The sequence below is a fragment of the Chiloscyllium plagiosum genome, unplaced genomic scaffold, assembly GCF_037043375.1.
Source record: "Chiloscyllium plagiosum isolate Xiang-an unplaced genomic scaffold, Cpla_swu_hap1 HiC_scaffold_5, whole genome shotgun sequence".
Taxonomy (NCBI): Eukaryota; Metazoa; Chordata; class Chondrichthyes; order Orectolobiformes; family Hemiscylliidae; genus Chiloscyllium; species Chiloscyllium plagiosum.
Window position 1 is genome coordinate 72,815,939 of NW_028270143.1, and position 23,387 is coordinate 72,839,325.

The 23,387-nt window shown below is 41.4% G+C and overlaps 1 protein-coding gene across 1 annotated transcript in view; it reads right to left on the reverse strand.

The window, feature by feature from the left end:
- LOC122549953 (tomoregulin-1-like) overlaps nt 1-23,387 on the reverse strand; it is a 231,098-nt gene that overhangs the window by 38,511 nt on the left and 169,200 nt on the right. The window contains exon 5 of the mRNA XM_043690236.2: nt 11,843-11,939. Within this exon, the coding sequence (XP_043546171.2) occupies nt 11,843-11,939 (97 nt within the window). The remainder of the gene's footprint in view (nt 1-11,842; nt 11,940-23,387) is intronic.

Here is a 23,387-nt window from a genome sequence, read left to right on the forward strand (position 1 = left end):
GGGAGGGGGGTCATATATTGATCTCCAGTGCCCCCACAGCCTAGCTTTCCTTACCTAAACTCCTCTTTGTTTTCTCTTCCCTTTTTTTAAAGATATTTTTTAAAACCCACACTTTGATCACACTGTTACTGAACCTTTCTAGGTCTGCTTTGGCTCAGTATTCATTCATTTCCCTTCTAAGTTTGTGCCTTGAACGCTCTTTAAAAGGCAGTTTATGGTACTATTTAGCTTGAGTTGTTTTTGTTGCTGCTGTAAAATAGATGATCTAATGTTAAAGTTATAGACGACTTGGTGTTAACTAAGAATAAACATGCAACAGTTTGACACCTTGGCATGGTAAATGGTACTGTTACTTAAGGTTATTCACCAGATGCTTTAAGGTGTATTATTTGTTTGTACATTTATTCGAAGTCTGACAGGTACTGCATACAGTATTGACCAGGACAAAGAAAAACAGCATATGGAGAGATTTGAGCTTATTATTGAATGGATTTGTAAAAGACATATCCTGCTTGACTAATCTAATTGAATTTTCTGATGAAGTAACAGAGAGTGCTAATGAAGGGCTTACAATGCATGTTGTGAAAATGGATTTGAAATAGGTACCATATAAAAGGTTAGCTAACAAAATGTTGTCTATGGGACAGGAAAGCTTGGATGTAATTGAATTTTTTAAAAATGGTTTAAGGCCAAAAAAAAATGATTCTTATGCAGGTTTTTTTTCCCCACATCGAAGGATGGTAAACAGCAGTGTTTCCTAAAAGTCAGTTCAAAGACCACTGATTTTGGCACTAGGAATATGTAGTAATGTCAAAACATTTGGCAAAGATAAAAAGGAGTGGGGATCAATGGGAATGATACTAAAAACCTGCACCACGACATACAGATGATATAGCAATGGACAGAAAGCTGGCAGATTTTGAAATTTAAATACATAAAAGGGTCAGGTGATGCAATCTGGCAGAAGGATTAATGAGAGGCAGCACAGACTTCATGGCATAGTCATAAAAGGTCAACTGGGACAGAGAAACCCCTTGCTAATGTTGAAAGATAAGTACAGCATTTCTTCCTTGTTGCGATAAAGATCTGGCTGGGCCTCAACCAGAATGTTCAATCCCCAACCAGGAAAGAGGTGATAGTCCTTGAGAAGGTGCGGACAAGACAGAGCAGAATATTTGCTGGGAGGAGAGGGTTTTAGCTCGAAGGTTAGGTTAGAAAGGTTGGGCTTTTCTCCTCAGAGTAAAACAGAATTAAAAGAAAAAAATGAAATAACAGTAGATGTTGGATATCAGAAACAAAAACAGAAATCGCTGGAAATGCTCAGCTGGTCTGGCAGCATCTGTGGAGAGAAATCACAGTTAATGTTTTGGGTCCAGTGACCCTTCCTCAGAACAGGAGTGTTAAAAGTGTTGTACAAGATTAAGACAACCTTACGGAAGGTGCACAAGGAAATCTCTTGCCATTAGTTGATTACATGGATTATAGAACATAGATATAAGAATTTTGGCAAGAAATTCCAGGCAGAGAAGGTGTGGGGAGTGTAAGGAAAAACTTTTTTACACAGTGACTGGTACTTACCTGTAACTCACTGCCCACAAGCTGGAAATAAACTTGCAGGGCTATGGGACTGAGTGAGGGGGAGCTGGCAATGGACTCAATGATTATAATCTGATCACAAATTTTTGGATAAAATGAACTTTAAAGAAAATGGACTGGTTGAAAAGAGAGATCTTAAGTTTTAGAGATGATAGAATTGTGTGACTAAAAACTTGTGTAAGTAGTGTGCTTCTGGTATAAGTAGCCCAATTTTCAATTTCTCCTAATATACTCCTTCTCCTCCAAAGCTAGCAGAAAGTGAGGATTCACAGAAGACTTGTTATCTTTTGAATATAGTGAATAAAATTGCAGTTTCTATTAATATAGTCATGGTAAAAGCAGACAGAAACTAACTGAAAAACAGAGGGTTGAAAATAAGTGCGTCAAAACACTCCAAAAATAATAGAAGTTACAAATCCAATAAAGTAAATTATAACAGGAAACAGTCCAATCCACTTTTACAATAACAAGCTCCTGAAGGTTAATGTTCCTTTTCAGCAATATTTACTTTATTTGTGTTTACAAAACATGTTACTAGGCCGGAGGGCAGGGATTTGTGATAAAACAAATATTTATTATTACTTGTATATGTTTTGAATTCTTACCAAATTTCTTGCATGATGATTTTTTCTCAAGAATGACCTTCACCCAAAATGGAGCACATTGATAGATCATATTCCACAGGAAACTGACAGAAGTAGGACAAAGAGGTGATTGTCTGATTTCCTGATCCAAGATCAATGTTGGCACAGTTTGGACACAGGATTGGAAAATCTACACTTATATTGGGCACATTTTTTTCAACGTTTTTAAACTACTCATTTAATGAAAAAGCATTACGCTATTTAAGCCATCCACTCTCTTTATAGAAAGCTGGTATTCTGGGTCCTTGTTGTTCTCCCAGGCAGTAATAACACTGATTTGGTGGCAATTCATTAAGATTCATGAACAATGACATTAATCGTAAGATGACCCAGCTCAGAGGTGTTTAACTCCAAACTCTGATTGCTCTTATGTACTATTTTACACACACATGTTTTTGTTCATTTATAAACAGTGGGCACTGCCAACTGGCATGATAAATTGTGGGTCCTGGTGCTTCTCCTGTCTATGAGCCCCTTATGCCCACTCCCACATTTAACCTTGGACACCTTCTGTTAAGCACTTTCTCAAAGTGTTTTGGTCCTATAGAATAGTGCAGCACTAATTTATGAGGTGATACAACAACAATACCTTTCGGATTTGAGTTAACCAATGATGTGTTTGGATTCACACAGAAGCAGAGTTAGAACAATTCATCAATATCCTCAATTATTAACCCTTCATTAAACTTAAAGCCACATAAACACAATACGTTTGAGCCAAAATTTATTTTATAAATAATTAAGAGAACCGTCTGCAGAAGATTGCTATCCCCTTAAGCCACCTTCCCTGACACTACATTTCCACTGCATATGCATAAGGCTGAAGCATATTAATCAGGCAGCTAGTACTCTACCACTGCATCTCAAATCTCAATCTCAGATTTAAATTAACAATTGAGACAATGTTCATTATAACAGCATCTACTATATCTTTGCCTTATAGTAGTTCCTGAAAATCATGCAGCCTTAAGTAGAGATTTCATATTCACCTTTAATAGCATCATTACCTCGATGATATTACATTTTCCTGGCTCACAGTTAGTTGACTGTTCCTTAGTTGAGTTTCTGATTATTCTCGTTCCTTTACAGTCTCCTCCTTTCCCTTTTGCCCTTGCAGTCCCCATGACTCTTTAACCTTGCCCTTCCCTTTCCCTGCTTTGCATGCTTCTCCATCTCAGCCATCTCACTTCACTGCTCCCACCTTGCAGCTTCCTCTCTTTCCCCACCCTTCTCTAGGCAAACCCCACTCCCCTTCCCTCCCCTCCAGCAATGGCTCAATGCATGTCTCCCTAACACTGTCTGCAGGGTTGCACTTGATCAGTGCCCATTGACTTGCTTATATCTGGACTCAGATCAAAACAGCCAGCCTATGTCCTTGAATTGTCTTAACCCACTCCCAAACCTCAAGGCCTGGATTCAGTCCAATGCATCCCAACTTTCTCTCAGTATTGGACTTGGGTCAATGCCCCCATGCTTTGGTCTGGACTCAGCTCAGTGCACACATACCAACCCAGGGGCCCAAACCTGGCTCAGAACACCAACACCAACTGGACTCAGACTTGGACCCATACCAGTTAACAACAATCCCAGGCACAGCTACTTATCTTCTCAAACAACAGGATCCAACTTCAATCAGAAAGCAACTTTTTGCCATCAACAAGCTTAGTGATTAACCTATCTATTACAAATGGGGATGAGAAACAGCCTGTGATTGGAGTAGCAGTTCCTTACACATTATGTCTCTCATGTTGATTGTGGCTGCGGGGCAGGGATTGTGGTATACACAGGTGAAGAACCTCTAATAAGGTGCATAGAGTTGGCTTTGCTCTGATTAGATGCTCCATAATAGAGGGCCAGTGCTGCCAAAGCCCAGGCCCTCTAAAGACACGAGCCCTGATGATTATCATTGTCTATAGCACCCTTTACTGGGCCTTTGTCCATCAGTCATTGTTTTTGAGAAAGAGCTGGTGAGTCATTTCTCCAACCATTGCAGTTCATGTGTTATAAATTCAGACAAAGTATTGTTGGAGAGAGAGTTCCATGATACTGACTGAATGAGAATCAGAAAGTGGAAAATATCTACATGAAAACTACTAATTTGGAGGAGGACTAGGCCATTTACCCCTTGGACTTGCTGAGCCATTCAATAAAATTTAGGTTGACCTAATTGTGGTGATATGGTTCCAGTTCAGAATGGTGTATGGCTTGTGGGCAGCTTGTTGGTATGGTGCTCCCACCTGCTCAATATGCCATTCTAGGTTGTTCAGGTCACAGATCAAAGGAGTCAGTTGCTGTAGATAGGAACATAGAAACCCAGAATTTGGAGCAAGAATAATCCATTCGAATCTTCAAGGCTGCTCTATAATTCAATAAGATCATGGCTGATCTGATTATGGTCTCATTTCCACTTTCCTGTCTGGCTCACATATCTCCTTTATCAATGAAAAATCTAATAACTTCAGCTTTGGATGAATATGATGATTCAGCCTCTACTGCTTCATTGGGAAGAGAATTCAACAACCTAACTCAACTGGAGAAAAAAAAGAATCTGCTCACTGCAATTATAGAAGGGAGATATCTTATTCTTAAACAGTTTCCCATAATTCTAGTCCCTTCCATGAGAGCAAACAACTTCCTGGCATCACTGGGATGATGGCACACTGTTGCTTTTGTATATTGGTAATGTTGTTGCTGCTGCAATCCATTGAGGCAAGGGGTAGGGGTTGGGGTGGGGGGGGGGGGGGGGGGGGGGCGGTCGGGAGTATTCCATCACTCTTCTGGTCTTTGCCTTGTAAATACTGGATGGGATCTGGGGAATCAGGAGGTGAACTACTTGCCACAGGAATATCTGCCTCTGATTTGCTTTAGTAGCCACAATATATCTATGGCTGGTCCAGTCAATGGTGACCACTAGGATTGTGATACTGCAGGATCCAGTGACGTCATTAACATTGCTTTTTAAGGGAGATGGTTGAATGCTATCTTGTTGACGATGGTCAATGTCCACCACTTGTGTGGCATAAATGTTATTTGCCACATCAACTTAAGCTCTAATTTTGTCAAAGCCTTGCAGCATTTGAACATGAACTGCTTCCATAGATGAGGAGTGACATATGAGCTGAATATTGTGCAATCATCCGTGAACATCCCTTTTTCTGAACTTATGATGGAGAAAAGGTGAAGACGAAACAGCTGAAGATAGTTGGGCCTCTAGACTCTATCATGAAGAAATGTCCTGAGGCTGAGATAATTAACCTATGATGACTACAACCATCTCCCTTTTTACTAGGTATCACTGTACCCAGTGGAGAGATTTTCCTTGATTCCCATTGATTCCAGTTTGGATAAGCTTCCTTAGTGTCATTTGATAGCTCTGTTGACAACCCCTTCCATCAGACTGTTGAGAATTGAGAGTAGATTAATAATTGGCTGTGTTGAATTTGCCCCGTATTTTGTGGAAAGGGCACAATTGGGCAACATTCCACAGTGCTGGGTAGATGCAAATGTTGTAGTTGTACTGGGGCTACTTGGCTAGAATCACAGTTATGGAAATGTATTGCTGGAAAAGCGCAGCAGGTCAGGCAGCATCTAGGGAACAGGAGAATCGACGTTTCGGGCATTAGCCCTTCTTCAGGAATGAGGAAAGTTGGTCCAGCAGGCTAAGATAAAAGATAGGGAGGAGGGACTTGGGGGAGGGGCGTCGGAAATGTGATAGGTGGAAAGAGGTCAAGGTGAGGGTGATAGGTCAGACTGGGGTGGGGGTGGAGAGGTCGGGAAGAAGATTGCAGGTTAGGAAGGCGGTGCTGAATTTGTTGGATTTGACTGAGACAGGCTGGGGGGAGGGGGGGAAATGAGGAAACTGGTGAAATCCGAGTTCATCCCTTGTGGTTGGAGGGTTCCTAGCCGGAAGATGAGGCGTTGTTCCTCCAACCGTCGTTTCGCTGTGGTCTGACGATGGAGGAGTCCAAAGACCTGCATATCCTTGGTGGAGTGGGAGGGGGAATTGAAATGTTGAGCTACAGGGTGGTTGGGTTGGTTGGTCCGGGTGTCCCAGAGGTGTTCCCTGAAACGCTCCGCAAGTAGGCGGCCCGTCTCCCCAATATAGAGGAGGCCACATCGGGTGCAAAGGATGCAATAGATGATATGTGTGGAGGTACAGGTGAATCTGTGGCGGATATGGAAGTTTCCTTTGGGGCCTTGGAGGAAGGTGAGTGGGGAGGTGTGGGCGCAAGTCTTGCACCTCCTGCGGTTGCTGGGGAAGGTGCCGGGAGTGGAGGTTGGGTTGGTGGGGGGTGTGGATCTGACGAGGGAGTCACGGAGGGAGTGGTCTTTACGGAATGCTGATAGGGGAGGGGAGGGAAATATATCCTTGGTGGTGGGGTCCGTTTGGAGGTGGCGGAAATGGCGGCGGATGATGCGCTGTACATGGAGGTTAGTGGGGTGGTAGGTGAGGACCAGTGGGGTTCTGTCCTGGTGGCGGTTGGAGGGGCGGGGTTCAAGGGCGGAGGATCGGGAAGTGGAAGAGATGCGGTGGAGGGCATCGTCGACCACGTCGGGGGGGAAATTGCGGTCCTTGAAGAAGGAGGCCATCTGGGATGTGCGTTTTTGGAACTGGTCCTCCTGGGAGCAGATGCGGCGGGGTCGAAGGAATTGGGAGAATGGGATGGCGTTTTTACAGGGGGCAGGATGGGAGGAGGTGTAGTCCAGGTAGCTGTGGGAGTCGGTTGGTTTGTAGTAGATGTCCGTGTTGATTCGGTCGCCTGAGATAGAAATAGAAAGGTCGAGGAAGGGGAGGGAGGAATCTGAGACTGTCCAGGTGAATTTGAGGTTGGGGTGGAAGGTGTTGGTGAAGTGGATGAACTGTTCAACCTCCTCGTGGGAGCACGAGGCGGCGCCGATACAGTCATCGATGTAGCGGAGGAAAAGGTGGGGGGTGGGGCCAGTGTAGTTGCGGAAGATGGACTGTTCCACATATCCTACGAAGAGGCAGGCATAGCTGGGGCCCATGCGGGTGCCCATGGCTATTCCTTTCGTTTGGAGGAAGTGGGAGGATTGGAAAGAGAAGTTGTTCAGGGTGAGGACCAGTTCAGTCAGTCGAAGGAGGGTGTCTGTGGAAGGGTACTGGTCGGTACGGCGGGAAAGAAAGAAGCGGAGGGCTTTGAGTCCTTCGTGATGGGGGATGGAGGTGTACAGGGACTGGATGTCCATGGTGAAAATAAGGCGTTGGGGACCGGGGAAGCGAAAATCATGGAGCAGGTGGAGGGCATGGGTGGTGTCCCGAACGTAGGTGGGGAGCTCTTGGACTAAGGGGGACAGGACGGTGTCAAGGTATGCGGAGATGAGTTCGGTGGGGCAGGAGCAGGCGGAGACAATGTGTCGGCCGGGGCAGTCAGGTTTGTGGATTTTGGGCAGGAGGTAGAAGCGGGAGGTGCGGGGTTGTGGGACTATGAGGTTGGAGGCGGTGGATGGGAGATCCCCCGAGGTGATGAGGTTATGGACGGTCTGGGAGATGATGGTTTGGTGGTGGGGGGTGGGGTCATGGTCAAGGGGGCAGTAGGAGGAGGTATCTGCGAGCTGGCGTTTGGCCTCAGCGGTGTAGAGGTCGGTGCGCCAAACTACTACCGCGCCTCCCTTGTCTGCTGGTTTGATAGTGAGGTTGGGGTTGCAACGGAGTGAGTGGAGGGCTGCGCGTTCCAAGGGTGAGAGGTTGGAGTGGGTGAGAGGGGTGGGGGAGTTCAGGTGGCGGTTAATATCGCGGCGGCAGTTGGCTATGCAGAGGTCGAGGGCAGGTAGGAGGCCAGCACGGGGTGTCCAGGTGGATGGGGTGTGTTGGAGGCGGGAGAAGGGGTCGTCAGAGGATGGGCGGGAGTCTTGGTTAAAGAAGTAGGCGCGGAGGCGAAGGCGGCGGAAGAATTGTTCGATGTCACGATGTCACAGTTAGTTCTGGAGTACAATCTTCAGTATTATAGCCAGAATATTGTCAGGACCTATAGCCATTTCTTGATATCAGATGATCGTTTTGCTTGTTCAAATTCTTGGACTTTGTGTCCCATTCTCTGAAGTTGATCTTGAACCTTTGACTTCCAAGAAGGAGTTACAGCTGAAAAAGGGGTAGGCAAATGTGAGCTCATCCCTACAAATGCAGAACGTTTCAAGTACACCAGCCCCAATTTCCATCACTATCTGTCTCCAAAGGTGCCCAAGATGCAAGTAAAGACTGAAGGTTTTTGTTCACCTTTCTTTACATCACAAGAGAGAAAGGAGAAGAAAAAGTAATGCACTTGTGAAGCACACTCCTTTTTGATAAGAGCTACAGTTTATTCCATCATATCAACCAGCATCCAGATTCTGTCCGTGGGCACTCACGTCTTCCCTAAAAACAAGTGAAAGATTAATCCAGGATGCAGTCTAATCATAATTACACTGCATTCAATCCACACAATTCATACTTACCCTGACAGCCTTCAAACCTTTTGCTAATTAAATGTTCATACAGTCCCCTTTTTAAGATGTTCACTCAAACAGAATTAACTGAGTTATCTGAAAATCTATTCTGTGAACTGATAACTATTCATAGCTCTGTGGGAAATAAAAAAACTTCTCATTTCAACTTTTGTTAAGGCTTGTTAATTTTAAATCTGCATCTTTGGATCTGTGCTCACAGTCTAAATTAAATATCTCCTTGCATTTGCATCATCCATTTCATGGTGCATTTCAAGAAATTGTTTGCTTGCATTCAATTTGCTTCCTGTAATCAAAACAACTTTAGCCACTTAAATCCCTTCTTTATAATGCATAGCTAAGTTTCTGAGTTCTCATGTTATTCAGCAAATCCTTTCCAATACATCAACGCATTTTGATCAACAAACACTATTTCTCTGAACATTTCCCTGCAGAATTCTGTCAATTTACAATCAATGGTTTTGCAATCCACAGCCTTATTGTACAATGACGATATCGACAACTTGATTTTATCTGAAATGTAGTTCGTGAGCAGCAACTCTATGCACCTTATTAGAGGCTCTTCACCTGTGTTTACCACTATCCCTGCCCAGCAGCCACAATCAACATGCCAGATCTTCTTCTCTCTCTCTCTCTCCATATTCCTCAGGTTCTTTTTCATGCTTTAAACATCATATTCTGACCAATCCCTTTTCTCTTTCATCAGACTTACACTGATGTTCTATTCAGATATTCCCTTTTGTTCTTTCAGCAACCTCTGCAATGTAACTTCTTAGGCCTGATCTTCATGGATCCAATCAAACCATGGTGGAGGTAGGCAGTTGGAAAAGCCAGCAGCAACACCATTTATGGTAATGTTTCACTTCAGTTCTTGTTACCAGAAGACTAGACTCCCACAGTGTGGAAACAGGCCCTTCGGCCCAACAAGCCCACACCAACCCTCCGAAGAGTAACCCACCCAGCCCCATTTCCCTCTGACTTATGCACCTAACACTATGGGCAACTTATCATGGCCAATTCACCTGATCTGCACATCTTTGGACTGTGGGAGGAAACCAGAGCACCCAGAGGAAACCCACACAGACACGGGGAGAATGTGCAAAGTTCACACAGACAGACACCCAAGGCTGGAATCGAACCTGGGTCCTTGGTACTGTGAGGCAGCAGTACTAACCACTGAGCCACCGTGCAGAAGCTTTCCAAAGCAAGGGAGGGAGCAGGTACATGAACTCCCATGAAGTTTGTTTCAGGACAATTAACTTAGTCAAGGCTAAGTTTGTTAAAACTCTCTCTTCCTTAATCCTAATCCCTTCAACCCTCAGCTTGAACAGTTGTGAGAAATTGAGACATTATCATTATCAATATAGAAGCCACCCATTAACCTTCTTGTACTGTTAAACTTTGTTTATCAGCCAAACTTCCTTGGTTATAGCCTGAACACTCACCTGATGTCTAGTTTCTCCAGCATCATCACCACACTCTTTCTAATCTTAGCTCAAGTCTGTTCCCTTGTCCTTAAACTCAGTAAATTGCTGACCACATGGCTTCCCTTCAGGGCCAGTTGACACAAACGACTGTAACACTTTCAAATGCCCTGTTTATTCAAAATTCCTTGAATACATTGTCACCTGCCACATCTGTGCCCAGATTTCTTGCCACTACCTGTATGCATCTCTTCATCCAGGTTTCCATAACTCCAAATGCATTTAATAGCCTCATTACAGCCATGTATAGAATTCTTCAGAATTCTTTACACCTTCCTTGTCTCCTTAATTTCTCTAGTTTTTGACACTAACAAATGCAACAACCTTTTCCAAAATCTCTCCTCTCTTATCCACCTCAGTGGGATGACCCTCACGTGTTTCCATTTTACCTATCAGATACAGCCAGAGCCTTTGCTACCCAGATATTGAACTTCCATCAAGATTTCCAAAAATGGCTGAGCTATGTTTCCCTGGCTTTCTGACTGGAACCACTGCATGAGCATTAAATTAAACCCTTTGAGTATTCACTCAAAGTTGTTTGATGGGTAATACAAAGTCTTTGAGAGATGTTTGTGCTTCACTTGCAGAAACTTATTGTTGGAATAATGACCTAGAGATTAAAATCATATATTTGGGGTATCATAGAACCACTTTTTCACTACATCATGAAACTTATAAACAACACATTTGATAAATTTAATAAATGTTCAATGAGTGTGTTATTGATGAATGAGAAATGTAAACACAGAATGAAATTATACTTTTGAAACTATCTACAAAGAAAGATGCAATGATTTACAGTTTCATGAAGCTTATTATGCATACACACATTCAGCAGTGTTTGATTGCAAAATTCAAGACAGGCTTGTTAAAAGAGGCAGTCAATTTACTTTAACAAACATTTTTTTACAAGGTTCAATACAGTCAAGTAGATGCTCTCCAAGAGAATATGTCTCCCCTACATCAAGGTATTTCTCCTGGCTCCTATGGGATACAATTCCAATATCGTACATATATTGAACATAAATATAATATCTGGCAAAGAAAACCTAGAAAACAATTAGTCCAATAGGTATAAGAGAGAATCAAACCAAGTAGACCACATACTAACAAAAGCTCAATGTTTTCACAATGTAAGTGTAACGTGCTGTTCTAAATTTTTCTCTTTGCACTTTCCTTGGTAGTTTTAAAAATATTTGTACTGTATTTATCCTTTTTTCATTTTTCTGATGTTATTTCCATTTGGCTTGCATATAGGTATGTTGTTTTACCTTTTTGTGTATTGCCATTTTTAATCAATAAAGCTTCACACAATTCAGCATAAATCCTCAGTGTTTGACAGTGAGGTAAACTCTCATCCATTTACAACTCATTGGTGCTTATCAGTCAAAGGCTAATCAGTCAAAATAAGCATATTCACAAGTTTGAAATCAATGGTAAGCACAATAAAATTCCACCCCAAACTATTCCTACACACAAAAAAAGTATAGCTTGCAATTGAGGTCACAAAATGAAACATATGAATTTCCTTGTTCAGGTTTTCAACACCTTCAGAAATAATTGCTATTTGTTTTGCTTGAAATAGAAGTTATTATTGCTTTTTGTTTGAACCTACAGTTAAGTTGCCTCTGTTTTACATTTTGAAAGATAAATTACCAGACATCCTCTGCATCTTCATCACATTCAGCCCCATACTTGCATTTTCCACACTTTACATGCTTTTGCCGTCTTTCTGTTCCTGAGCCTTCATATTCTGCACAGAAATAATGTTGAGATAATTAGACGTTTCTGACAATATATTTAGAAAGTAAAATAGAAACAAATAGTACTTCTGACGACTTGGTATAATTTTGTACATAATTAAGGAAAATGACTGTCATTGACCTTAATGCAGCCTGGGAACATGATACACTGGTGGGCAAATTTCGATCATTCCACAAAAATAAGTGTGGTGATAGCAATGTGGGATTGACCCATACCATTCCTGACAATGCAAGTAGCAAGAAAACTTCTGCTGTCCCAATGATTTAAATGATAGATGCATTCAATCTTGTGCTAAAATTTTATTGAGTGACTACAAACCTCAGTAGGAGAAGCAATTTAAACACCACTTAAAGCCAGCTTGCATTTTTTTAAATGGTGTTGTAAGTGCTGATAGGAACTGGGGAAATACCTGACTTGCAAGAAGAAAGTGTGCATCATGAATGTCCGACACAACACTGGAGGCCTTGGTATAGGAAGTGGACAGGAGGAGAGAGGCTCTCACTCCACAGGGAGTCAGAAGGCCCTGCAGGCAAACTCTGTGAAGGTGGGGGAGCAGATGGCTATTGTTGTCAATGCAAACAGAGCAACCCCCAGGCCCTGGATGATATCCAGGAACAGGTCAACTGACTTTGCACACAATTCATCACCAAATGCCATATACTGTATTTACAACTGAGCCTCTATTGTCACCAACAGCTCATTTCACTCACCAATTACTAATTTACCAATGGCCCATACCTAACATTTGTAAGTTCACTTCACCTTCACACAGTTAGAACTACTGCTAGTCTGACACCAATATTTCACAGCTTGAAATCAGTGCCAGCTGCTCATCCATGACAGCTACATTACCCAGACACATTGCATTACACCGAGTGTCATATTTTCTTCTTTCGTGCAAGACAAGGTGGCAGAGAATTAAAGGTAGTAAGTGCTAATCTTCAGAAGACACTGCAGTGATATCCTCAACCTGATAGAGGAGATGGTGGCTATAGAATTATAGAGGACTACAGCACAGAAAAAGGGCCTGCCCCATCAAGTCTGTGCTGGTCAAAAACAGCCACACAGCTATTTTACTATAATTTCATTAAAGCACTTGACTAATGATCTTGTATGCATTGACAATGTAAATATAAATCTAAATACTACTTAAATGTTTTATGGGGCTTGTAGTGATTGTAACGAGGTCAGCCAGGTGGACTGCATAGAATATGAGTTGCCTGATTGGGGCTGTTAATCTGAGCTAATCAGGGAGCCCTGGCTGAGAGATATAAACATGGTGTCAGAGGATTCTGTTCACTCTGAGAGCGAGCTCTGAGGGAGCTGGATCAGTGTCAAGGACTCTCCACATGTAAATAAATGGTGATGTTGTGATGGGATACTGGCCCCTGTGGAATTATTTCAGGGGTTGTTGCCTCTACCACCCTTACAAGCAGTGTGCGGCTATCATTGGAGCAATCATGACAGGCCTTAGCCATGGCAGGGAGGAAACCATTAAAGATGCACAAATCTAAACCTCTTCCTCACATCTCATTTCACTGTCACTCTAAAATTTCTCCTGACTTACAAGTATCAGATAGTTTAAATACGTAATTCTTTTCTCCCTCCCACAACTCTAGCCTATGCTTTTCTCCTGTCAGATATTCAAGGACTACAGTCTGATCTGGCAGTGGTGGAACAGCAAGTATAGCATGAACAGACTGATGGTAAGGAACACAGTTACTGATGTACTTTGGATGTTCTCAAGATCTAACAGGAAACAGAGTGTCAGAATAAATGGATTATTTTTGGGTTGGCAAAATGTAACTGAAGATATGCCAAAGGGATCCATACTAGGCATTAACTATTCAACATTTCTATTAATGAAGCCAGTATTCGGGACAGTCTGTAACCAGATTTGCTTCTGATATGAAGGTTGGTAGGAAAGCAAATTGTGAGCATACCAAGAGTTTACAAAGAATACAGACAGGAAAAATAAATGGACAGATATTTGGCAGAATATTATTGAAATGTAGAACGTCTGCAGACTGTAGTAGCACACAGGCATTGGGATAGGCCATACAGCCCATTAAGCCTGTTCAGTTATTCAATGTGACCATGGCTGATTAAACACCTCAGTACCTTTTATCCACACCATCACCATAACAATTTACATGATCAATAATACGAAATCTATCAATCTCTACTTTAAACATTCTCAAGGACTGAGCTTCCATTAAATGTTAGGGCAGAACATTCCAAACATTCACAATCCTCTGAGTAAAAAGAAAACTCCTCAATTCAGTCCAGCCTAAATCCCCTCAACTATTAGATTGTGCTCTTTGGTTTAGACTTCCCAACCAAGGGAGCCACATTACCTACATATATCCTACCTCTGCCTTTAATTTTGTTTTAGATTTCAATGTAATCACCTCTCATTTTTGAAACTCTAGAGATTCCAAGTCCAGTTTGCCCAATCTCTCTTCAAAGGTCAATTCCCCCAATCCTGGGAATAAGTCTGGTGAATCTTTGTTTACTCTGTCTATGGACAGTAATATTCTTCCAGAGACAAGGAGACAGAAGTTGCCAGAGCACTCCCATGCGGCCTAACCAAGCTGAAACAGAATTGAAGCAAAACATCACTACTCTTCTACTGAGATCCTCTTGTGATAAAGGTTTACATTCCATTAGCTTTCCTAATAGATTGCTATGTGCTAGCCTTCAGTAACTTATCGACAAGGATACCGTAGTCCCTTTGTACATTTACATATTCCAACCTCTTGCCATTTGTTCCTCCAACCAAAGTAGATAGTGTCACAATTTTTTTCCATATAGCAGTTGATCTGCCATGTTCCTGCCCACTCACTAACCTTGTCCAAATCCTCCTATAGCCACATTGCATCTTCTTCATAACACACATTCCTGCTTAGCTTCATATCATAAGCAAATTTAGAAATATTGCATTTGGTCCTCAAATCCAAATCATTTTTATATATTGTGAACAGCTGGGACCCATTTACTGATCCTTGCTGATTAATGATTTTACACTGACATAACTACAATCACGCATGCTCCATCCTACAGACTGTGTACTCCGGATTTATTAGGAGAAAGTGAGGACTGCAGATGCTGGAGACCAGAGTTGAAAAATATGATACTGGAAAAACACAGCAGGACAGGCAGCACCCGAGAAGCAGGAGAAGAAGGGCTTATGCCCGAAACGTCGTTTCTCATGCTCCTCGGATGCTGCCTGTTCTGCTGTGTTTATCCAGCACCACATTTTTCTACTCTGGATTTATGCCTATTAGTATATGTGCCTTATCTAAAGTCAATATGGGACAAAATGGATGCAAAATTAGATTCTCAGTGCTAAATTAACCAAGTTTCCTGAGATAGCACCTTCTAAACCTACAATCACTTCCATCCAGAAAGACAAGGGCAGCCAATACATGGAAACACCATCTCCTCCTGCGAGATCCCATCCAATCCACTCATCATCCTGACCTTCAAATATATCACCATTCCTTCAATCAAAATCCTCAAACCCCTTCCCTAACAGCATTGTGGGTCTACCTACATCAAATGGACAGCAGTGATGAAGAAAATTCATTATCACTTTGTGAAGGGATTGAGGGATGGGCAGTAAAGGTAAAAACAATGACTGCAGATGCTGGAAACCAGAGTCTAGATTAGAGTGGTGCTGGAAAAACACAGTAGTTCAGGCAGCATCCGAGGAGCAGGAAAATCGACGTTTCGGGCAAAGGCACTTCATCAGGAATAGAACTTAAATCATCTTAGCTGAGAGTTCCTCTTTGGGAGCACTGAGGCTAGGAAATAACACTGAAAACGGGCATCCTGTTGAAATTTAACCAGCAATTACACTGAATATACTGTACATGGATAGAAAATTATAAAAATAAGTATGGACTAAATAGTACGTGATCATGTGGGCTGTACTGGCTTTACTGCCCATCCAAGACCTCTATTCCTGATGAATGGCTTTTGCCTGAAACGTCGGTTTTCCTGCTCCTCGGATGCTGCCTGGATTGCTGTGCTTTTCCAGCACCACTCTAATTTAGGATGGGCAGTAAAGCCAGTACAGCCCAAATGATCACGTACTATTCCGTCCAAACCTATTTTTGCAATTTTCTATCCCTATACAGTATATTCAGTGTAATTGTTGGTTAGATTTCAACAGGATGCCCATTTTCAGTGTTATTTCCCAGCCTCGGTGCTCCCAAAGAGGAACTCTCAGCTAAGATATTTAAGCTTGCTGCCTCACTCTCAAGCCTGCAGCTGTACTCCTCTTTCCTGGCTTCTTAAGGGGCAGACACGTGCCAGCAATTCACTGAAGACTGGGTATGTATTTGTGTGTGCTTACGGTTGAAGTTACGGTTGGGGTGGGTGTGTGTAATTGCTATGTGGTGGTTGGAACATAGGAAATGAGACAAATGATCAAACACTGCCAAAATAAACTTCTTCTTCTCTCTGTTACTTAGCATAAAATGCACAATAAAGTGTAAATGCAATAAATAAAACTAAAATTAAAATGATAGCTACAAAATAGATCAAAACCAAGACAATGTATACATTGGAAAAGTGATTCAAAATTAAGATGAGGCAGCATGTGTGGAGGGAAAACAATGAATTGTATGCACTCCAAATGACAATGCGTAATCAAATCTTGAGACAGAAGTAGAAGACAGTAAGCTTATAACTATATATGCACATGAATATAAACATTCAAGAATATATGATAGCAAAGATCAATCTTAAAGAAAAGGAAACCTCAAATGCTACATAGGCTGCTCATTTATAAGCTTAAAAACAGTGAAGAATTATTAACACTGGCACAGAGGCATGATGGTTTTATGTTCACTCAATTTTATATCTATTGGCTACAGATCAAGCAATCAAATGGAATTAACTCTTTAACCATCGATAATGTCAGTAAAACAGGACAGTGATATGATTAATTAATACAACCTATACCTTATCACCAAGACATTGTGATGATTGATGACATGCAGCAGGTACTACATAAGCAAGCTGACATAAACTGTGTGGTTTGAACCAAACCATCTCTGCATACGTCTAGATCAGCAGGTCAGGCAGCATCCAAGGAGCAGGAGAATCGACGTCCAGGAATCATTCCTGAAGAAGGGCTTATGCCTGAAACGTCGATTCTCCTGCTCCTTGGATGCTGCCTGACCTGCTGCGCTTTTCCAGCAACACATTTTTCAGCTCTGATCTCCAGCATCTGCAGTCCTCACTTTCTCCTATACGTCTAGATCACACAGTGACAAAATATTAATTGGTTGATAATATAATCAAGCAGAAGAGCTAATAAACAGATTTAATTCAAGGCAATTACGATGAAGTGTAATTGATAAAATGCAAGAGGATAAAGGCGATGAAATATCTTGACCGATATAATAAAAGCATGCCAATAAACTCTGATAATTACAGCCTGTTTAAAAGTGATGGGGAAGAATCAGGAGTAACGGGAATTGGAAAACAATGCAAATCTGACAATACGTGAAGAGAAATCAGAACAGACTTAATTGTTTTCTTAGTATTGTAAAGCAGTTTTTAAAATTTATTTTCTATTGGAAACATCAGAAACCTTCTGATCAGACAGAACATAAAACAATTTGGAGCTACTGCAAACTTTATAAACCTTCAGACAGTGTTTATAATTATTTGATCATTGCAGAGGTATTCTTGTAAATAAATCTACATCTGCACTGTTTTTGTCTCCATTGGATTTAGAAGTATAAACACCAGAGCATTGAACTATGACTAATGCAGTATCTATATTCAAAAAGAAGCAAATGGAATCAAATTCAGAGAAGGGGAATAAATGTGTAGATCATGAATGACGACATCAAAACAGAGTAGATGTTGATTGTGTGTATTAATGTGAAGTGACTGACAGTGATTAGAAATAGACATTAGGAGAACTGTACAACTGGCTGCCAGCTCCCTATTTCTCATTTCTCACTGTTGTGCAAAGTTAAAATCTAGTCGTGAATATTTGGAATAGATTTCCCAGAAAGGTGACAGAGGATAAAAACATTTGGCAGCCTTTGCTCAGGCTGCAGTTGGACGTGGGAGTGGAGGGAGGCATGGGGGTGGGCGTGCAGAGCCTTCCATTTTGGGTTCATGGTGGCTCACGGAGGGGTCCCTGAGCACAATGGCTGTGACTATGGCAGCATTAGTGCTGCCTGTGCCCGGTGGCAGGGCCTGTGCCCGGTGGCACCCCCAGATTACCTCACCTTGAGGGCTCACATCTATTGATAGTCCTCTTCCTCTAGGTGCAGTGCTAGCAGCTGGTATTAGTGCTGCTGACCTGCTATCCCTCTGATTGAGCTTGCACTTCCTGGGCCATTCAACTGTCCATAAAACAATATTAGACTTCTGGTAGCAGCCATTTAATTGGGCCCCACTGATAAGCTGCAGCCCACAGACGTGGGTTGAGGAGGAGGGTAGTGGGTCACACCACTCACTTCTGTCCCGCAACCCTATGCCTCCAAAGAATTAGAGCTAGTATGTTTGTGTCCACAACTTACTTGATTAAAGTAAAGCCACATTTTGGAGACATTTTTGAACAAGCTAAAGAAAAATCTCATTTCCTCTTGTGAGTGCATGAGAGTGAATTATAATGATAACAAGGGAGGTTCAAAATGATGTGAGAATAAATACAGAGCAAGCTGCCTTGTGACTGACAGTTAAGAAAGGAAAATGAAGTTAACACCATGCAGGTTTGTAACAAAGCATCAATAGTCAAAAGGAAGACAGTTGAGTAAATCAAGGTCAATGTGAATTTCAAAAACCGTTTAGGGGAATGTCAACAAAGGGAAAAATAATCTTTCCCTGAGAGACATCAAACAATAGCTCAGTTCACCAGGTTTTTATCTGAAGGAAAATTGGTTTCATTCTTCTAACTGCAGACATGTGAACATTATAAACAGTAACTGAAACAACAGCAAGTATTATGATGAAATCTTATGCCAGCAGCAAAGTAAAGGTTACGGCAGTTCAACCAAAAGGGAGGGAGCTAATTGATGGTACAGGCATGTTAACAATAATAATATGGTCAAAGTAACTGAAGGGTAAAGGAACAATTAGTCATCTATAGGCTGCTTATTAAATCATGACTAATTAAATCAACGAAGCAACTAATAATGCGAGTACACAAAACAGATTAGAGCAAACAATGTTAAGTATATATTACACTTAAGTGTACAGGTTTTGGGACAGGTTTTAATAGAAAAAAGGGATTTTCACACCTGCTACCTGAAGGTTCAGCAGGAAATTCATCTCCACCATTCACAGCAGCTCCACAGTCATTTCTGACCCTGAGGATCATTAGTTGGCTGCAGATGGAATTTCAGTCCCTCTAGCTGAGAGAGAGCTCCTGGCCAATCTGATTGGCTGGCAATTCTGTAGTCCTCGCAGCCCCAATGGCCACACCAAGGACTACAATCAGTCCCCAGATGTGAAGTCTCACAGTCAAGGTCCAGGTAAGTGGGTGAGGGGTGACTCCTGGCAGTGAAGAGAGGTGAGGCCATGTTCCAGGAGAAGAAAACACCCATGGGAGGTGGGGCACTTTTGAAAGACAGCACCCAATGTGGTAAGAGAGTCCTTGATGGAGATGTCTCTCCCCTCCTTCCCTGACGCTCAAGTAGGGTGACCTGACAGGGTTTTGCAAACAAACTGGGGACAGGCATGAGAATGGCGTAAAGGCTACCAAGGGATTTAATAACCTCCAAACCTGCACAATTTCTAGCAGGGGACTGCAAACATTCAGCCCTAAGAATCATAGAATTGTTCAGCACAGAAACAGGTATTCAGATTATTGAATCTGTGCTGATTCTTTGATGAATAATCTTGATTGTTTATGACTTACATCATCTTTTTCAGGCTATTCCTTACATTTTTTGCTCATTGTTTAGTTTCCTAACTGGTAAAGACAATTATTAACAATAAGAGAAACCGTCATATCGTCTTTTGTCTGCCAGTGGAATAAAGGCAACCAGAATTGTTAAATTGTGTTGTGAATTGTTAAATATACCGCCTTTAACATGGAAAGGACATCACAAGGCACTTCACATTATCAAACAAAACTGGATGTTGCTGCCTAATGGGATACAGGCTGTACCTCTGTAATGAGGCAGCCTTAAGTGCATGTTTGCTAGATCAGCAAATTTGCTAACTCACAGCAAGTGATATGTTAGGGTCAGTGTGGAGTTCTTTTGAAAACAGCTGCTGAACATGCTGTTCATAATTTTCCCACATTTTGTTATTAGATTGGGTTAAATTTTCTTGCTGTATATTGTACTTTGAAACAATAAATGTTGCCTAATGTAGGAACTGGAAAAGGATGAAGTTTCATATACACTATCAGCACCAGAGGGAGTGGCTCCTGGGTGGAGTTAAAGCATTGAATTTATTATGTTTCCCACACCTAGCTGTGAGCAACAAAATAAATCTTTTTACCAAAGGGTTCAACAAGCGTTATTTGAATTTTTCCAGACAGTAAAAACAGCACTGCAATGAAATAACCGCAAGTCTAAACTGGACATGTCTATACCATGCTCTTGTGAACTAAGCAGCGATTTTACATGGAATGAAAACAGAACTGTACTGTGAGTGTTGAACTAGAGCATTGGATTAAGGATTATAATTTATATTAGGCAAATCATCAAAATTAGGACAAAGGGATTGGTGTTAAATAGTGTCTTAAATGACAAAAGAGGGGTCAAGATGTGTAGGACTAGGGGAAGGATATGTCAGGCTGTAGATTGAGATAGCTGAAGGCATAGACACTAATGGTAACAAATCTAGAACATTCCTATATCCATTACATTAACTTTCTCCTCTATCCATTACATTAATTTAACTGATTGATGTCTTCATCGAAATGGCGAACAAAATAATTTTGCACATATCCATTCATTTGCTTGCCTTTCAGAACACAGCCTGATTTCAATCCTATTATCTGGTGCACATCAACAAATGAAATGTTTGATGCGAGTTGGGAGCAGAATTTTGGATTAGGTTAAGTTTCTGTAGAGTGAGGGATAGGATGCCAACCAGGGGGAAATGGAATAATCACATCAGGATCTAGCAAAAGCCTGGTTAAGGGTTTTAGGAGTAGATAGGCAGAAGTGGAGATAGGTGATCCTTTTGGTGAGGAAGATATAGCATTAGAAACTCAACTCAGTGACAAATCAGACATCAAAATGGTGAATAACCTGGTACGGAGTGAGACAATGTCCAGATAGAGTAAAAGAAGGGTTTGTGGTGAGAATCAAATGCACTGGCCTTGGTCTTCCAAAGATTTGAGTGTTGTCTACTTATTTACTAAAACTAATAACAATTGAAGAGAAAATTAAGTTCTAACTATATTAATAAATTCTCAATAAGTTTCAGCGCCTAAATGTTAATAAATGTATCGCAAAAATCTTAATATGGATTGTTTATGAAATTAGTATGACCTGAAATTTAACTGACTAATAACCAAGCATTAATTTATGTAGGACAGAGTAATTACCAGACACCATTAGATTGCTACGTAAACAGATTGACAAGAACAGTTTAATAGTAACTACTATCAGATCTTACGAAAAATAATCATGCATTAGAATATTAACAGACACAATCAGAACTGTTAGTAAGCTGAAAACTTTTACTTGGAGTGGGTTCACGTATATTTGAATAGTGCTGTTCAGACTGGAGTATGTACAGACTTTCGAGGGAATTCACGAAGTAAATAAACAGCGGCTAAAGACCAGTTTGCTATAAGCTGGGAGTGAAGTACAACCAATAGATATACCACCTATTTGAGAAGATTAATCTGCAGATTTTTATAAATATTAGTTAAAAAGAATCTCAGTAGACCAACAGTGATAACTGTTTCTCAATATGTGAATTGGTCAGGCTCTTATTGACTGTCCATTACTGTGTATTTAAATCATGCTGAGAAATGTCATTCTGGACAGCTCTCACACTATCTATGCTCTGTATGATGTTCAAAAAGAATTGACAAGATATAATGTTTTTATGGAAAAAGAGAATAATGGATTTCACTGTGAACATCCTCATGAATGTAATGCTTAATCAGAGGAGTTGGGCCCCATCTGGAGCATTTCTGATCACAACTTTATTTTAGTCATTGAGCTAGTGCTGTGCAGATATATAATTATATAATGAGCACAGGTTGTATAGCACAGCAGTTTCTGTGTGAATCCCTGGAGGTCAAGACATCCTGGGTGCCCGCCAGGTAATTATGTGGCAGCTGAGATGGACAAATTGGTACAAGCCCAAAGACAGAAGATTCATGCATTTCCCACAAAGGCAGCTTTGGGTGGGTTAGCTGTCTCACTTAGGAAGGGAATGTACATAGAGAGTTAATATATCAAAAAAGATTTGCAGATAGACTCCCCCACCTCATCGCCACTTAAAAGATGGTGGGCGCTATGTGAATTCATCTTTGTCCAAGAAAATAGAGCTCTTTCTAGATTTGAGTAATATCAACTGATCAGTGAGAAGCAGAACACCCATTATACTGTCTATAAATATACTTTTGTTTTATTTAACAGCATATTAAAACAGTCTTATCACTTGCACTTTCATTTTATGAATACTGTGTGGCATTGGATTTTACCAAAAATTGAATAAGTTTTAATTGTGGGGAATTTCAGGAAAGGTTCCTCTCTGTGAGCTCCAGTGAATTTTCCCACACAATTCTCCACTGCCCACCTGCACGCTATCTCAATAGCTTGGGCTATTCTGTGGTCACCAGTGGTGGAAGCACTCATCACTGCAAGGACACTCCAGGATTTTGCCGTATGTGGACCACTCAAGACACTCCAGAGGTGCTCAGCCTTTCACCTTGCCTGCAAACTCAATCCTGTGAGAGTTCAAGCCAAGGACAATGAACCTGCATCTAGCCATGACACTCTCAGCATGTCTGGACCCACAGGAGAGAAAGAGAAAAGAAATGAAGGCATGTAGGTGGCATGGGTGAAACATATTTTAAATACATCAGATTTATAAATCTATGTTTGCTTTTCATCATCAGCTCTGAGAACGACTGTCATTGTATCTGCAGCTACAGAAGTTAAGCCAGGGAGGCTGGCCACGTGCAGTACCTCACAAGATTCTAATCCTAAATTAAAACAAAGTAGTATGGATGCTGGAAATCTGAAACAATAACCAAAATTACTGGAGAAACTCAGCAAGTCTGGCAGCATATGTGGGGAGAAAGCAGAATTAATGTTTCAAGACCAATGGCTCTTCTTCAGAACAGTCTCCCCATTCAAAGCTTGGTTGCAAAACTGGGATGTTTTATCCTTGACGTTGAGAATCTCATTAGATTAGATTATATTCCCTACAGTATGAAAACAGACCTTTCAGCACAACAAGTCCACACCTACCCTCTGAAGAGTAA